Raw genomic sequence first — 17,868 nt, 5'->3', positions numbered from 1 at the left:
AACATGGGCGTGCACACGTCTGCATGCGATGTACAGTTTGAGAATATTGAAGTGAAATGTTCATTTATTTTATTTTGTGTTATTTTATAACATTCTGGGAATCTAATTTTCATAAACAGCCATGCCACCAAAAGCTCTATGGAACGCCAGGACTGCCATAATGAATTAATTAAATACACCATTAAATAATTAATTAAATGTGGCAATAATTAATTAAAATTGGAATTAATTAAATAAATAGTTATGACACATGTAATTAATTAATTATTGACACATTTAATTAATTATTTATGTATTTCACATTTTAATTAATTATTGACACATTTAATTAATTAATTATTGACACATTTAATTAATTATTTATGTATTTCACATTTTAATTAATTATTGACACATTTCATTAATTATTGACACATTTAATTAATTATTTAATGATATATTTATTTATTTCATTTTGGCAGTCCTGACGCCTGGCTCTCGTCATGAAATAATTTTATCTGTCAGCCTCACTCATCAAACTCAGGGGGCGGGGTTAACGCTGATCGAGTCAAAACCATTGCTTTGGCCTGGTGGCCATTGTTTCTAGCACACAACAACCGGCATGTGGAAGCTAACAGAACTGAGCTTTGAAAAACCCTGTTTGTGTGTTACCAAATACCGTTTTAATATTTTTTTAGCCGAGAATGTAGTGGTTTAATCTTCATGTGTCTGGTCGGTTTGTCAAGATACAGCCTCTTTGCAAAAGTGTTTCGATGATTTCGGAGATGTCTGCCCAGTCTCACGGCAAAGCGTGGGATAGACCCGCTCACCTCGCAAGCAATCCCACCGACAAAGCGCAGGCCCCGGTACACAGCTGTAGTAACCCCCGCTGACTTCTTTTACTGAGGTTATATTTATCGATGTTTTATTTCCTGATGTTCTTATGTGTCCTACGTGTTTCAGTCGCCAATTCTGAATTATAACTAACATTAAAAACATGTTTAAGGAGGAGAGAGAGCAAATTAATCTGTTTAACATCTGATCTTTGGGTTTTTGTTCAGTAATCAGCGTGACCTGTGTATAAACACATAAAAGAGATAACGTTGGTGTTTCCGACATGTAGTAACTGCTGGCTTTAACTGTACAAAGGTTGTTCGACACTATGAAACACATACAGACTTCATGATGTTCGGCTAATATTTTTATTGTGAATATTAATCATGCTGACCTCGCTCTGTACACCACGCAGCGAGGTCAGCATATCCACGATATCCTCAGCTCCATGAGTTAACACAAAGTTTCCCAGCTGACTATCTAACTGCCAACTATTCCAGAGACGTGAAAATATACAGCATAAAGAAAAGTGTAAGAGACTCAGCAGCAGATTAGAATAACAGTTATACATTTAATAAATCACCAAATGAATCCAAGAAACGAGCAAACCTGTTCCGACAATTTGAATTTGTATTCCCTCAGCTGCAGACTCGCTGCTGTTTAAATGTTTGAAAAGGAAGATTAGATATAAACAACGTCAAACATAGACTCAGTCTGCCTTCACATTTGATATGAGGCCAGCACGTATAGTGGCCTCAGCAGGCTATTACTGAAATACACATGCTATATCATAAACTATGATATAAACAGGGAGGTCCTATTAACATGTTTAGTTTTAAAGGACACCTTCCTGCCTTTAGTCTCATTCATGAGCAGTATTAGTTTTCTTCTAACATCCAGAAGTCTGCACAATGTGTTTCATAGTTTGTAACAAGCCTTTGACAGGTAAACATAACATGACCGAAAAAGCAAAAAAAAAAAGAAAAAAAAAAGAGAGAGAGTGTTGACATAAGAAGAGAAAATGCTCTCAATTATGGAGACAGACAAATGGTTCATTTATGTTTGATGTGTGTTTATTCCTCCCTAAATATCGTCGGTGAAGTTCGCCATGCACGTCAGATTTTCCTGCGCATTTTTATACCTCTGCCAACAGAGAGAGAAAAAAAATCACATTCTAACAGACAGCTGGTGCTTAGAATACAGTTGAATAACTATTAAAAAACAGATGATATTTAGATGATAGTTCAGTCTAACACATGTGCCAGTGAACCATTAAACGTCTGTGAAACTATGCAGTTATGAAACGTAACTTTAACCTCAGCCAAACCGATTTGCTCAGTTGTAAATAAAACAGCGAAGTAAACGTGACCCGACAGACAGAACCTGAGTGAATGAAGTCCAGCGTTTAACCACTGAGAGCTAAAACTCAGCTGAGGTTTGAAAGCTGTGTGCCGGTGATTGGACATCAGCCGCTGATGAAGTGCTCTGTAAGGAAACGAGCTCCAGCAGCTCTGCGCTCGGGGAAAACACTATATTTACTTATCTTGTGCAGAAAAATGCGCTGACATTGCGTTATATCGAGCACCGGCTGCCCAGTTAAACTGTGACTATCACCAGGTAACTAGGCGTGTTTCTTGAATTAGCAGCAGGTGTTAAACAGCTGACAGATGAGGAGGAGGATGCATGCAGGTAAACTGAGGGTCTGCTGAGCTGATCGCTGGTTTCGTGAGAAAAATGTCAGCTCGTTCTTTATGTTACAGAAGCACAGAGACACAAGACCAGGCGGAAAGAGACGATCGTTCGGTGAAAATGAGAATCTGCGAATGCAACATGTGGAACACGGAGAGTGGAATATGTAAACAAACCGGTTAACGTAACCCCCTCGGTGCACTCTGCATGCTAACTGTTAGCAGAGCTAGTGAAATCTCTGAAAACATCTGAGCACTTTTGCAAGCATGTTCTATGTTGACAACCTGACCAGACATACGTCGCGACATTCGCGGCTAAAACACTGTTAAAAGTGTAGCTGGTGACAGAAAAACGGGGTATTTTAAAACTACACCACCACCATTGCTGCTTGTGATTTGATCTGCATTCTGGGATAACTGGCTGCCCCAAGTCTACACAAGCAATCGATTTTCTAGGATCGACCTGTTTTGACTTACTTTGCACGGCAACCAATCAAATGTTAGAGAAGCTGCATGGGCAGCGTTAACCCCGCCCCCTGAGTTTGATGGGTGAGGCTGACAGATAAAATTATTTCATGACGAGAGCCAGGCGTCAGGACTGCCAAAATGAAATAAATAAATATATCATTAAATAATTAATTAAATGTGTCAATAATTAATTAAATGTGTCAATAATTAATTAAAATGTGAAATACATAAATAATTAATTAAATGTGTCAATAATTAATTAATTACATGTGTCAATAATTAATTAAAATGTGAAATACATAAATAATTAATTAAATGTGTCAATAATTAATTAATTACATGTGTCATAACTATTTATTTAATTAATTAATTCCAATTTTAATTAATTATTGCCACATTTAATTAATTATTTAATGGTGTATTTAATTAATTCATTATGGCAGTCCTGGCGTTCCATAAAAAGTACCTTTGGATTTGAAGCTGATGAATGCATAGACAACGTGAGACAAAGTGCTGGTTCCAGTCTGGGGTTCTGTAGAGGTCTAGCGCACTCAAGTGGGCGAATGGGCGTATTACGTCAAGCAATGCCGCTAAAAAGGGTTATTTCCAGGAAATGGATGCGACAATCCCTGACTCAGCGTTGTGTTAAAAAGTAAATTTAAAAACAAACAAACCCCAGAACTTTAAACTTTTAAAGTCTTTAAAAATAAAAACTATCAAATTGTTATTGTTACTCATTATCACACGTTGTATCATACATAGTTGGTGTATCATAAACTGCAGCTTTTACTAATTTTAATAGCTTCCCATGGCAACCCGCAGTTAAACTATAAATTAATCTTTTGCTTCTGAGCCACACGAAGAACTACTTTCTCTTTCTTCAGTGTTAAGATGAAATTACATCAGAGGATGTAACCACAGTAATAATAAGCAACAAACACATACCTCACCATCAGTCATAACAATCACGTGAATGACTCATTATGTAAGACGGGCATACACTCGACCAATGAACGCGCTATATTGAGTTGGATGGAACCAATAAAAATTATCCGTGGGCGGGGATTGGGTTGTAAAGGGCGGAGTTAATAACAAAAACTGACGGGTTCTTCTGTTGCTTCCTCCTGTTAAGCATCCGTTTTAGTCCGCATGTCGGTGTAGACCACAAGGAGAGGTTAGTGAAATGTTTTACATATTTAGTCTATATTCGAACCTATTAATATAAGCGTTTTTAGGATACAAATATATTTTTTGTAGGATACAAATATATTTTTTGAGTTTGTAGATTTCATCGCCAAATTTATAATGCTGTTGTTAGCAGCATGACCACGTTAGCAGTGTTGCTAATGCTAACAGGTCCACAACGTCTTGAAGGAATAATATCCTTACGCTTTTATTAACAGGCTGTAATTACCAGTGGGGATATAGTTATCATAACGATAACTTAAACCTCAGCTGAAGTTAACTTAAACGCTACTTGGGCCTTATCGTGTTCCGTTTCCGTAAATAGCGCATTTAGAGCAGTAGCTCGTGTTATGGAACGAGGCAAGTGCGTGGCTAAATGGAACCTGTGCGTCTCAGCCCGCCTTTCTCTGGTTCGAACCGTTAACCGAAGGCAGCAGGGCATAAACAAAAGGATGTCCACATTTTAAACTAAAGATGTTTCCTACAACAGCAGGTGTTGCCACGTGAACACAGGCGTATTGTTGATACCGAGGGAGTTTTGGCATTGGATATACAGAATAGTTAAAACGGTCAAACCACCTAAAATAGTGCAGTGATAGACTGTAAAGTGGAATTAGTTTTTTCCAATTTGGGCATCAGAAAACATTTTGTAGGTAGGATCTACACCTGTATATCTATTTTGTTTTACATGATCTGTCACATGCCTTTCATTACAGAAGCTGTCCATACGTGATGAAACACTTGTAAAATATGAGGAGAGAGATTGCAGCTGTGGTGTTCTTTCTGAAGAGGCTTGTGAAAAAGGGGGAGAAGTTGGAAGCGGAGATGGTCGAGCTGTTTGTTGAGAGGCTGGCTGTGGCACTGCAGGAGAAGTTTAAGGGGCACTGGTATCCTGAAAACCCCAGCAAGGGACAAGCATACAGGTGGGGCTGCTCTGGGATGCAAATGAGTAAAACTCGGATTGTTCTGGTGGCACGTTTAAGCTGAAGGCAGTTTATGTTGTGTGTGTGCTTTGAAGGTGCATCCGAGTGAACAGATTTCACAAGCAGGATCCAGAGCTCCTTCGGGCCTGTCGTGAGAGTGGTATCCAGTACAGTGACCTGGGACTTCCTCGTGAACTCACATTGTGGGCGGACCCTGGGGAGGTTTGTTGCAGGTGAGATTAAGAGTTTGTAAATCTTGTACGCTTAAATGTGCTTCGGTTGATTGCTTTCTCATTAATCTAAACCTGGTATCACTCAATAATTAAGGCAAACTGGTTTTTAACGTGAGATGACCCATTCACGTTAATCTTCCTCACATGCTTCATGCGCAGTGGTGAAAGAGGCTGTAAATACAGTTTCATTAACCCCAAGGCTTTCCTGTGATTTCAAACGAGACTACTGGCAACAAGAAAACACTATCTTTATGAAACAGCAGTTAAACATTTTGTTGAAACTTGGATATAAACTGGTGGCTTTGTTTAATTTAAAAAAAAATCTTTTACCTGCATTTATCGTTATTAGATGCTTATGAACAAAGACGGCGCTTCTTGTTTTGTAATATGCTTTCCCTAAACTCTTCTAAAGAAAACCGTTCTTAAACAAATTTCCTACTAAGTGTTTAATTAAAGGTAATAATTATTGATGTCTCTCCTAATTATTAGGTATGGTGAGCAAAATCCTTGCTTCTCGGTTGCCACTTTCTCAAGTGACGATGAGGATGGCAAAGATGTTTCAAAGAAGGTGACCAGTGCACTGGAGAGGGTGACATCAGACTACCACTCTGGTTCCTCTTCAGATGAGGAGAGTGCCCGCACTTCTCCCCTCACTATCCCCAGCAGATGCTCTGCTTCCCAGGTATTCTGTCATGAAATGAGGGCTGCCTACATTCACATATATTCTGTCTTTTATGAGAGGAAACATTTTGCTGCTGTCAATGAATATTTGAGTGCACACACAAAGCAAGACTCCTGATAACACAGGCTAATGATTCTGAACAGGAGACACTGCAGTAAGCACTCTGGCTAAATGGTTAGCCAAGGCCTGGATGAATTGTTTTAAAGAATATTTCATGCATGAAGTTGGTGAATGATGGTGTATGTTTGCATGCCAAATTTGCACCTATGCTTCTTGGGTTCAGCTTCAGCCCATAAATGATCAAAATTATACTTGATCAACTGAGTGAAGGAGCCAGGTGATAATGATAAATGATAACCATTTCAACAATGAAAACTTGGTCAACTAATAGTCCTCTTACACTAGTACCTACTTGACTTGGTCAAGCTTGATGATCTAGCTACAGTATTATGACTGTTTTTTGGTTTGTCCACTATAATTGGCAGCTTATATATATGTAACTTATTTATTTTTCCTCTTTTTATTCGTTTAAGAAAATGAATCCATGTGCTCCTATATGGCATCCCAAAAAGATGGTACCAGGAAAAGGTCATATCCCTCCACAGCCCCACTACAGCTACAGGCCTCGGAATAGAGCCCCACACAGTTTGAGGAACAACCTGTGGGTCCCTCCTGTGTACAGGAGAGGGCCTGGATATTGGGAAACACACAAAAATCTGGCACATTGTTACAGTTAGGAATCATGGTGCTTATTGTTCACACTGGACATTAAACCTGAAGGCAACTTTAATATGACTGACCATTTGTTGTTGTTTCTTTTTAAACATGAACTTTTTATAAATGTTTTTTTGACAAAGTCTGTTTTGCACTTTAGACTATTTGTTATAGTTGGAGGAAATCACTTGTATTAAATTAGATATTGATATTGGAATACTACACGTATAGTCTTGAAGTACTGTATTTTTACTAAGGGAAATGTTTATGTTTGCCACTGACTGTCCTTTGTGATAAAGTGTTTTATTTATTCATAGTGAAGAGTTGTGTCAGAAGTAAAGGCTTAAATTTATGGAGTTTTATTAAATACTTCTAGCATCACAACACACACTTTGATTTTCTCCCCTATACTGTGTTACCTTCTGTTTGTCTTTGTGTTGCCACCTATCAACTTGCTACCAATCAGTGCAAATATCACACTTTCTTTTAACTCTATTGATTTTTAAAAAAATTATTATTATTGTTCCCTCTGTATGTTTTGGTGTCAACTAGAAAATACTCAAACCCGCACACACAGTGTCTCGCCCTGGTGTTGTGTGTATGAGGTCCAATATCAGGACAGAAATTCTGGCTTTTCGGGCAAAGAGCTGTTGCTCAGTTCCTAACTGATCTCAACTAAATGTTGCGTGACTCTTCAGTCACATTCAATAACAGACCTGAGACATACATATTAAAATGGTCACAGATGTGGGGGATGTGACGAAATCTTTTGAGCATCAGCTAACCTGCTGGATGGGGCTCCTACACCAGCGGCAGACTGAAACATTGCACAGCACAGTTTGACAGCTGCTCTCTTATTTGCAAGGGGATTCCACAGTGGGCCCTCTCCTTGCTTGATTTGGTGGAAAAAAATCAAGATATTTGTCTCTGCAGGGGATCAAACCTGTGATCTTTTACTTAATAGGCAAATGTGTAAACTAGATAAACATTTTTCAGAGGATGTGATGTAATAGTAATCATATCAGGGTAAATATTTTGGTAAACACACCTTTGTGGTACAGGTTTAATTGTTTTTACTGGCATAGCCAGGGTGACGGTCACACACAGGGATAGTTCCTCTGGCCTGAAAAGAAAAAGATGTTTCCACAAGTCATTGCATGTTAGTTATGTTTATAGTTTCCTAATGATGAAGTTACTTAAAACTGCAGGCACTCTGGCTGATAACCTGCCATTAGCTCTACAGTCAATTTCTATATATAATTAATAATTGTCATATTCTGCTGTGCACTTATTTAATTTTAGAAGATTCAATGTCAGGACAGATGTGAAACTGAAAATAAGCTTTTAATGCTGATAGTTCAGTGCAAAAAAGATAAAGGAACAGAGCGAGGAGACAAAACTACATGGATGACGTGACAATGACAGAACAGAGGCAGAGGGTTTTATTTTAGTTTATTCTATGCTGTTTTATCTTGTTTTGGGTTGTTTTTGGGGGTTTTTTAATATAGGGCTGTTTTAATTTTTATGTATTTTGTGTTTTATTTATTTATTTTTGCTGTTTTGTGTTATTCTATTGCTTTTAACTTATTTTCTGTACAGCACTTTGGTCCTGTGCTGGGGATTTTAAAGTGCTTTATGAATAAAATTGGATTGGAGAGGGAACAGAAAAACAAAGGACCTAAATAACCTTCAGAGCCATCACTATCAAGAACTGAAGACTCATCATACGGGACTTCTAAATACAATGAACTAAACTAAAGCAACAACACTACAAATAGTAAGAAGAGTAAGTGAATATCAACGGCAGCAAAGACAACTAATGAACCAAACCCAAAAACTCAAAACCACGATCCAGGGACCATGACAATGACCAACACAAAGTAACACATCACTGATCGATGTGCAAAGCTGGGAGAGACTCACTCCAAAAGACTTGCAGCTGTAAGTGCTGATGGTTGGACAGAATATTGGTTCTTCATGTTTGATGTGCAAATATCGATTAACACATTTATTAATTTTTTCTCTAATTTAGTACATTTAAAACACAAGAGTGTGATACATTTTTACAATGAAAATTAATTACAAAGCCAACAGCCTTTCCAGAGAGACCCACTGATGTAACGTCACCTTCCTCTGCTGTAAAACCTCACATCAAAACTGCTTTCTGTAAGAATATGTAGAACATCAGAGCTCAGAAGCCCAACCTGTAGGAGGACTCCAGGGCTGCCACAATACAACAGGGCTCCTTTTAGCCCTCCTCCTGCACCAGTTATCATTATTACAGAGTACCCGAAGACCTTAAGGGGAAGAAGAAGGAGTCTTCTGAAAACTTAGTAAAACTCAATGTAAAGCCCACAGAAACCGATCCCGTGTTTCAGAACAAATACCTAATAACTTCTGACAAAGAAGACCTGAATAATTTAGCAATAATTCTAAATATAAAAACAAAAAACCCTACGTGTATTTCAGCTGTTTATTTCTGCCACCTGGAAACATCTGAAGCTGTGGTGGGGAGGAGGTCAGTAAACAAACAGCAACTCTTAACACACACTGATCTACTTCGGTGTGCACCTCTGTCCTATCTGGCACAGGTTCCCAGTCTGTCACAGGCCTAACACAGAAAGATCACCATTCAGTCATGGCCAAATTAGAACGACAAGCTAACCTAATGTGCATGATTTGAACTGTGTGAGGAAGCTGGAGCATCCAGACACAACCAGTGCAGGCACAAGGAGAACAGGAAGCAGGAACCCGCTTCCTGTGAGGTGACAGTGCTAACCACTGCCCCACTGTTTCATGTTATACACAACATTATTTTTAATTGAAATTGTACAGTACTGTGTCTCTTTTTAAAGTGATCTTGAGCAATACTGTTCCAGATTCCCTGGAGGTCTTTCAAAGTTTACTTTGGACATTGGCTATTTTTTCGCTTATTTTCAGTCCAGTCGTTGTGCCTGACCATTTTCAGAGGAAGGTTAACAAACAATTTAAAATTGTATCTTTAGGAACTCTATTACTACCAGCCACGTGAGATATGCAAAATCACACAAGACCTGGACTAAAAATCAGTGGCGACGACGATGTTATGGGGAGATTAATCCACACTTGAAATTTTAGTTTAAACTGTGTTTAATATGTTTGAAGCTCAGGAGAGAAGTACAACAGTGAGTCTACAGAAATCTGTAAAACACGGTAGAGATCAAAGCCTGGAGAACTATTTCTGAACACTACTTAAAGAAGTTACAGGAAAGCTTGTCTGGGAGAGTTAAGTCTGTGTTGAAAAATAAAGGTTGTCAAACATTGACTTTCAAGCTTTTCAGAAACTCTCTTGTTAGCTTACATACTGTATTTTCTATTTATTTGTGCACTTGTTTCAAAGCTGCTGCAGTGCAGTGTAAAGAAATGACAGTGGTTCATGACATGTGGTATTTCTTTTGATTTCAGATTAGTTTGGATCTTATTAACATATTTGCTTTTTCTTATTCAATCAATTTGCTACACGTTTGCTGTGTTTAACTTATTTTTTAACTGTGGTCACAAATATATTTCCCAGTTTGTGTATTCCTCACACATGTGAGGCTTTTGCTCAAGTTTTGTCTGGTTGTCTCTTATAGTGTGTCTTTTGCCTCCTCTCCTTCTTCTCTTCCCTTTCATCCCAAATTGGTCACGGCGGACGGCTGCCCCTGTTCAAAGGGAGTTTTTCCTCCCCACTTTCACCAAGTGCTTGCTCATCATGATCATCTGATTGTTGGTTTCAACATAAAGCACCTTGAGGCAACAGTTTACCTGATGCTATATAAATATAATGACGGTCATTCCAGCTGGATGGCAGGGAGTCAAGTTGTGGAATGTAGCTGAGAACTGTTACTCAAATGTTTTACAGTACAAAATGTGTCATCGTACTTCTGCTCTACTACATTTCCCGATCATTTATTAACAGCTTTAGTTGCTTACTTATTTTGCAGATTATTAAAGATTATATTCTACATAAAACTGCCCAGCTCAATATAAGTAATTAAAATAATTTTCAGCTGAACAATACAATCAAGAATTCACTGCCATCATCCTTACTTGAGTATGTCTTGAGGCTAAATTTCTTGTACTGTTACTTAAGTAGTCTTGTGATTTATTTATTTCGTTTATTTTTATTTTTATTTTTAACTAAAGTAATGTTGTACGATTGTCAATTGTTGGACTCTGTATCCAATATTTTATATGTCAGTTCTCTTCCAGCACATCGTCTTGTGGTTTCACAAAATAAACTTCCGTGAAGAAAAGTTCCCTGATTGACTGAAGCGGAATCTTTAGAGAACCATTGAAGGAAAGGTCCGTGAGGGCCTCTGGCTGGGACACACACAGAGTAGTGCCGTTGTACCGTAAATCATTCTTCAAAGATCCAGCGGATAAGAAGACACGGGCAGGTTGAGCGAACCGTAGCATGGGCACCGGCAGGGGGCGTCGCTGGTCGTGGGATGGATAGGCCAAGCGGCGGTCACGTGACGCAGTGCGGCGCGCTTCGCTGTGCACCTGCACAGAGTGGAGGACAAGGAGGAGGCGGTGTGGAGTTTGGATGCTGTGTCGGGGCTGAGCTGCCGAGTCTCACTTCAAATTCAGCACAAGTTCTTCACCAAGTTTCACTGAACAAGCGGCGGAATAGTTGAGCAGGAATGGAGCTTTCAGCGGCCCGGTTGTGTGTCTCACTGTTGAGCCTCTTCGCAGGTAAGTTTGTCGACTGAGCTGAAGCTGAGCTACTTTGACTCTAATGAATATTTCTGTGAACCGGGCTCGGAGCGGTCAGACGTGTACAACAACGCTAGCCGTTGACGTGGACACCGAAACTCGTGTTTTTTCGACGAGTTGAAAGGCGCATGATTTTTAAAAGTCGTGTTTTTCAGTGGTTCGACTTGATGACGAAGCTGTAACTTTAGCGGTTAAACACAAAGCACTTCCCAACAGAGCTAGCTGTGACCCAAGGTCAGTTTAGTTGTGTTACAAGCAGAACAAACGAACTGCGAAAGCAGGTTTAAAGTGAAACAGTTAAGTAATCAAACTGAAGTAACTGTGAAAAACATGTCTGTTTTCTGACGAACAGCATTTCAGTCGTTTGTGGTCATATCTCATCTCAGTGACCAGTAAGAGACAGTGGTTTAGTTCACACTTTTAATCAGCTTTACCCAGTGGCTGTGTTTTGTACCTGAGCTGAATGCTCTTTAAAAAAATGTGCTGAACTGGGATTTTAAATGCTCCCGTTAACGAGCGGGGGGATTATTTTATATGAAAAAAAGGACATTTCCCCGGTGCCAAAAATCAGTGTATTTCCCTCCGTGCGTCCATTTCTTTTGGGTTATCGTCGCGTGGCTAACACAATAGCTTGATCCGCTTTTAAACCTGTGGCTGCAGGACTTCAAAGTGCTGCCCCCCCCCGTATGCCATCTGCCCTTACCCCCCAGCCCCAAATCCGGTATCACGCCAACTTGAGCGCATGTTTGCTGCTGCTGTGACGGCTTCCTTCACGTCGGTATCATTTATTTATGGTTTTTAACGCCTCACTGCCAGGACTCTGCTTTGTTGGCCGTTTAGTCCTAGTGACCCTCAGCTCAAAGGGTTTATGTTGTTCTGTTGACAGTGTGTGTGAAACCTCTGATTAGTGTCAATGGTCAACAGTGGACTCCAGTTTTTCTTCACCTTGTTACAGTTTAACCAGCTTGGGCTGTTTCCTCTTAAGGCTTTGTGCATTTGAAATAATGTATCTGGCTGTGCATGATTTCATTTCTAAAACATTTTGTGATGTTATTTGGGTTGCTAGTTGTTACCATCAAAACGAAACCAAATGATACACGAGAATTCATGAGAATTCATCTCATATCTGCATTAGAACGAGTTTCCGTGTTATTTAGGCTCATGGTGTGGGTATAGCTGTTTAGTGTGCTGGAATTTACACTGAAACTAACAAGTGGCTCCACCTACTCTAAACAATAATGTGAAACTTGAGTTCAATATGCTGTGGTACTTAGTGAAAACATTTCTGATCTTTTGATGGGAAGCCACAGAGTCTTGGTCAAGGCATTGCAATCCAGTTGGCTTGTTAGTGAGAGAATTAAATTGTAATAAAGCAATCCTTTATTTAGGATTTCCTAGTCTCTCTCTCCGTATAAAAGCTGTGAGAGTCACAGTGTAATATTAAGGTTTGCATAGTGTGCTGTTTAGCCTTTTGTCCCATCATTCAGTCTTGTGTCTACACCAGTTTGGCTCATTAACATCTTAATGGCACCATAGTCTCGTTATGGGGTCGCTGTTCCACTTCATCAGACAAGAACAGTATCCGGCGGGCTCAAAACATTCTTTGATTGGCTTAGAAATCCACCATAAATGTGCTCACCTCACTTTAATGGCAAAAATAACAAGTGGGGTCTTTCTGCTCCATTTTCTCTGTCCTATTTATATGTGGCTCTTCGTGAGCTATAAAGGGTTGACAAAAGTAATGCGTTTGTAATAGGAAGTCTAAGTCATTTAAATTGTACCATTTATCATCAGGGAATAAGAAGAATCCAAACTTTGGTATCAGATTTTATAATGGCATTAAATGTGGACATGTTTTTCTATTTTTCAAGGTGTATATGTGAGCTATATACACAATATGATCATAAATAAATCAGATAAATATTAGGGTTGTGGTAGTGCTCTTGAATGAAAAAGAATACATCTTTTCTAGATAAATTCTAGATAAATCTATGGGGAAAAGAAATCAGAGATCAAATAAATGAAAATGACACTTTGAACTTGGCTCAGATGATTGTAGGATTATACATATATATTATATAATGAGGAAACGGTCAGTATTTGGAACCAATACACATTTCCAGTAAAAATGATGGTGTCAAATTTGAATGTAATACTATTTAAATCATTTTAATGTTGTGTATTAACATAGCAGAGAACCTGTCATTTAAAACCAGGCTGGTGCTTATTACCTAAATGGTTGAATATATATGCTGTCATAAACTGGGATAGTAGCTGTGCTGTAATATTTGTTTATAGTGTTGTCAGCGTTTATACTCCCAAACATGATTATGTCATTGTTTCTTGGTCAACATCTCAGGGTCTGCCAATGAAACTGAATCTGGTACATTTGATAGTTGGATGCAAGAGTTCATATTAATTCATGTTTTCTACCTTCTAAACCAAAATTTAAAAAAACAAACAAAAAGTCAATGGCAATAAAAGTGATGGCGTCATAATGTCAGATTGACCAGTTTGTCTGTTCTGCTGTTGTTACGTCTGTTACCCTCCTTCGTTTTCTTTAATTCGCTGTTCTAGTACTTTCAGTTTTAACTTTAATTTAGCTGCTTGCTAACTGAAGTGTAATTTTATGGTCCTGCAAATTGTCCGTGTGCTTGCATGTTTCCGTTTGGATGGGATGTGCTCACACGGAGTCCTCCAAGGATTCGCTGGAAGCGTGTGATGTATGCATCTGCCAAATGCTGATTGGTTGAGAAGTGGGCCAGAATACGAAAAGGGAGTATTTGCTGGGAGTCGTGGGGGGAAAAATAAAAATCGAAGATCATTAAAATACAACATGGAGAGCACAGACAGTGGCTGCAGTGGACAGTTTTCATTGTTTTTAATACTCGCTTTCACTTTCAGCTTTTTGTTTTAACTTTGCTGTTCTCTGTGGCTGACTGACAGACCGACAACAGTACAAGCAAGAGTAACCACAGACCACTTAGACCACATACTTTCTACACTGCCTCCATCTGACAGCAGCGCTCTCTGCAGGGAAACACTCCATCACCTGGACTGCAAGCGGACAGCGAATGCACTAATCCTGCTGGACTGCTAGCTATGGCTGGGCCATATTATACTGTTCACGGTAATACCGGTACAATGTTAGGCAACGATAAGAAAATAAAACATCGCGATAGAATATGGGTAAATGCGCAGTGCCTTTGTTTTCATACACACATGGCCGAAAAAGCATGGGGGCAACGGAGAATGAGAAGGGAGAAAGTGGATCGTTGAGTGAAACGGATGAAATAGAATTGGTTTGTAAAAATGGTGCAACTTCAGTGATGTGGAACTGGTTTGGTGTTTGTCCATCAGATACACAACAAAGCACTTTTTTTTGTACAATATGCAAGCAGGCCATCGTTATTGCTGTATTTGTCGGACTAAGGTGCTCGTAAATCTGGGAGTAATCTGGGTCCTAAACGCCGTCATCTTCAGGTCTCAAAGTCAAACGAACACTGCAGCATCACTGAGAGTTAAAAACTGTCTAAATTCTTTCATCTTTAATAAAACGATCAGCATTGCTGCTTTACCAGGTGAAACTATGAAGTTTAACATCCAGGCATCCATGAAAACAGAATTTATTACATTTAACGGAGTTAGAAGTTAGCAGGGAGTTAGCGGAAGTTAGCTCGCTAGTTTCGCTAGTTACCTAAGCATGATATAGCATGTTCTGACTGAGAGATTTCTGAAACAAATTCAAACGTACAGCTCTGCTATCACTTCCAACATAAATGAAGACAGGAAACTAAACAGCAGTGACGTTTGTAGGGTTACTGAAGTTGGGCTAGCTGGTATATAATGATGTGCTACGTGATCGCTAGCGACACAGCTATGTTAGCATAACATAAACAGTGAAGCTGGAGGATGAACGCTAACACTTTTCCACTCGATAAAAGTTAACATGAAGGTTCCCGATGGTTAGAGACAAATGCAATCACATGGCAGGATGCTGTAAACGGACCAAACTTCAGTCAGGAGAACAACTGAGATAATCCATCCACAAACGAGGTTAGTCATTAATATACTGCAACAACATGGGAATAGAGCAGCTGTGATAGAATACAGCATTAATGAATCAATGGTACAGAAGTGGAGGAAGCAAGAAGAATGAGTTGAATAAAGTTTGATTTATCTGACTGCTTTGTTTCACTTAATGTGTCTTATAATCTCGTGCACCTTATGGTCCGAAAAATACGTATTTGACTTTTCTATTTGGCACACTGCAGTTTAATGTTGCAAAGCACCTCTTTTTAACTTCAGTGGATAATATACATGGTTATGCTCAGGATATGTCAGCCTATTTCTACTGGAAATGCCTTTTGGTTAAACTTTCAGCGAGGAATTTGCATTTGCACTGTTAAATTTTTATATGGCTTTAATGCACATAAAAAAACAGCTGCTTGTTTAAGTGAAAATAAATGGATGTTTTTTTTGTGCTTGTAAAGTTGTGGAGTTGTATTTTGTCGTGTCTCGCATCAATTATATACCAGTTATATCGTTATTGCAAATTTTCAAATGTATATCGTGATAAATATTTTTGGCCATATCGCCCTGCTCTACTGCTAGCATAACCAAATACTCTGATTTGTGGTGATGGCTTGTGCTTTTTGTTTACAAGCAGGATGCTTCGACTAGAGAGGCAGTTTATTAGTTACAGCACGATGTTAGATTCACTTTAGATGTTACTGCCGTTACAAGTGGCCTGACAGCAAGCCTGTTAATCATGTTTTAAGGCCTCCGTCATGCTGCATTGGCAGTCTGCAGGTGTTGCCCAGAGTTTTGCGCATCTACCGTTGTTGGTGTCGATATCTACTGCTCACTGTGGGCATTTTTTGTTTTTGTGAAACTTCTGGTAATGCAGGCTACTCTTTTCATGCTGTCAACGTTTCTGTCAGCACCGTCAGTCAGCTGTAACACAAATGTTTTGGACTTGTGTTCTCATTTTGAAACAGAAAAAATAGATTAATGTTTGGTTCCGAGAAAACTGAAGCCTAATTTAAGGTGATTTTGTTGGTTGTAAAGTCCTCAAACTGCTTGACAACGAGTTCAAAACGAAACTGAAGCCAATCGGCAGCGAGGGAAGCGTCTGTGCAGGTTGTCCAGAAATTTCTTGGCAATCACAGAGCACAGAATTATGCTGAGCTCGTGTGCAATGCTGAGAGCATACCACCGAACTGAAGATGCAGTTTTTACATTCTGATCGCAACTTTGTCCACCAAACCTAGGCGATGTCGGTGACGAGCATGGGGAGTGATTCTAATTAAGATGTACAAGGTTGGCTTTTGTAGTTGGTGTTGGTACAAGCAAGTGCTTTAGACGTTTCTGCATAAAGTGACAGATACATGTTACCATGTCTCTGGTATCACCCACTGGTTTGTTTTCAGAATGAACCACATTAAAACAATTTAACTGGAAATGGTTAAAATTCCAGTTATTATGTTGATATATTGCCATATTCAAAAGTGACAAAACAACAACAGTGTGTGTCTCTAATTCCTGACACGCACAAGCTTAAATTGAATGTGTTCCCTGTAGCAAACAAATATTTTTTGCAGTGTGCACTACAAAGTAAGCAGCATTGGTTTGTTTGGCAGACGGCACTCCAGACGTTTTTCTGAAGTGTGTTTGTATTTTGGATTTATGCAGAAATCACCATTAATCTCTTAGTGTTGTCTGTGCCTGTTTCTGTCTGTTGGTGTAATGATAGGACTGAATGAATGTATGTTTGTATGTTCCCCATCTCCTCCAAGACGAATTTGTACATATTTAAAGTACGCATGGGTTTGCTACTGTGTATAATATAAGCACGTGTCCTACTGTGCTTCAGCCATGAGATCTTAAAATGATTTAATGCAAAGTGTTTGTAAAAATTAAGTACAAATGAGAAATACTCATGGGTAAATCACAGGATAAGATAACAATTATATTTGAAACGCTAAGTGTTGTGAGGCTCGGAGGTTTCATACTGAAGACACAGTTTGCATGCCGTTAGCACCCAGTGGAGCTCAAATCACATCTCTAAAATCACCATAAGCCTTTCATGTGTGTGAGGTTTTCCATTTACATCTCTGTGACAGATCAGACGAATAAGTCTGAGGAGGAATGATGTTATCAGTGTCCTGGAGTTTAGTTTGTGGCTGCCAGCTGTTTCTCGGGGTCTTGTGTGTTTATCCTGTTCCTGCAGCACCAGGTAACAGCGTGCTCCATCCATAAGCCGTGTGAGTTGGACACATTTGGACATACAGCAGAACAGCAATACCTTCATTATTTATTTAGAATAAATGAAGTCATGGATTGAACAGGAGCTGATGCTGTGTACTGTACTTTAGACAGGTGCGCTAGCACATACTAAGTCTTGGTGCATAAACTACAGT

At 39.1% G+C, this 17,868-nt stretch overlaps 2 protein-coding genes across 2 annotated transcripts in view; both read left to right on the top strand.

Annotated features, from left to right (window-relative positions):
• The first annotated feature begins 4,099 nt into the window (after positions 1 to 4,099).
• On the top strand, positions 4,100 to 6,879 carry btg3 (B-cell translocation gene 3). Its single transcript, XM_085363290.1, has 5 exons — positions 4,100 to 4,143; positions 4,871 to 5,077; positions 5,173 to 5,310; positions 5,800 to 5,992; positions 6,526 to 6,879. Exons 2-5 carry the CDS (start codon positions 4,905 to 4,907, stop codon positions 6,727 to 6,729), a joined length of 708 nt encoding a protein of 235 aa, XP_085219416.1. The 5' UTR covers positions 4,100 to 4,143; positions 4,871 to 4,904; the 3' UTR covers positions 6,730 to 6,879.
• Positions 6,880 to 11,251: 4,372 nt separating this feature from the next.
• Positions 11,252 to 17,868, top strand: part of cxadr (CXADR Ig-like cell adhesion molecule) — a 40,576-nt gene continuing 33,959 nt past the window's right edge. Inside the window, exon 1 of the mRNA XM_085364257.1 lies at positions 11,252 to 11,425. Within this exon, the coding sequence (XP_085220383.1) occupies positions 11,374 to 11,425 (52 nt within the window). The 5' untranslated portion in view covers positions 11,252 to 11,373. The remainder of the gene's footprint in view (positions 11,426 to 17,868) is intronic.

This window comes from Diplotaxodon limnothrissa, linkage group LG10 (genome assembly GCF_057381915.1).
Source record: "Diplotaxodon limnothrissa isolate DT_005_m linkage group LG10, D_limnothrissa_male_GT1.1, whole genome shotgun sequence".
NCBI classification, from domain to species: Eukaryota; Metazoa; Chordata; class Actinopteri; order Cichliformes; family Cichlidae; genus Diplotaxodon; species Diplotaxodon limnothrissa.
This window is presented reverse-complemented; position numbering and strand designations above follow the sequence as displayed.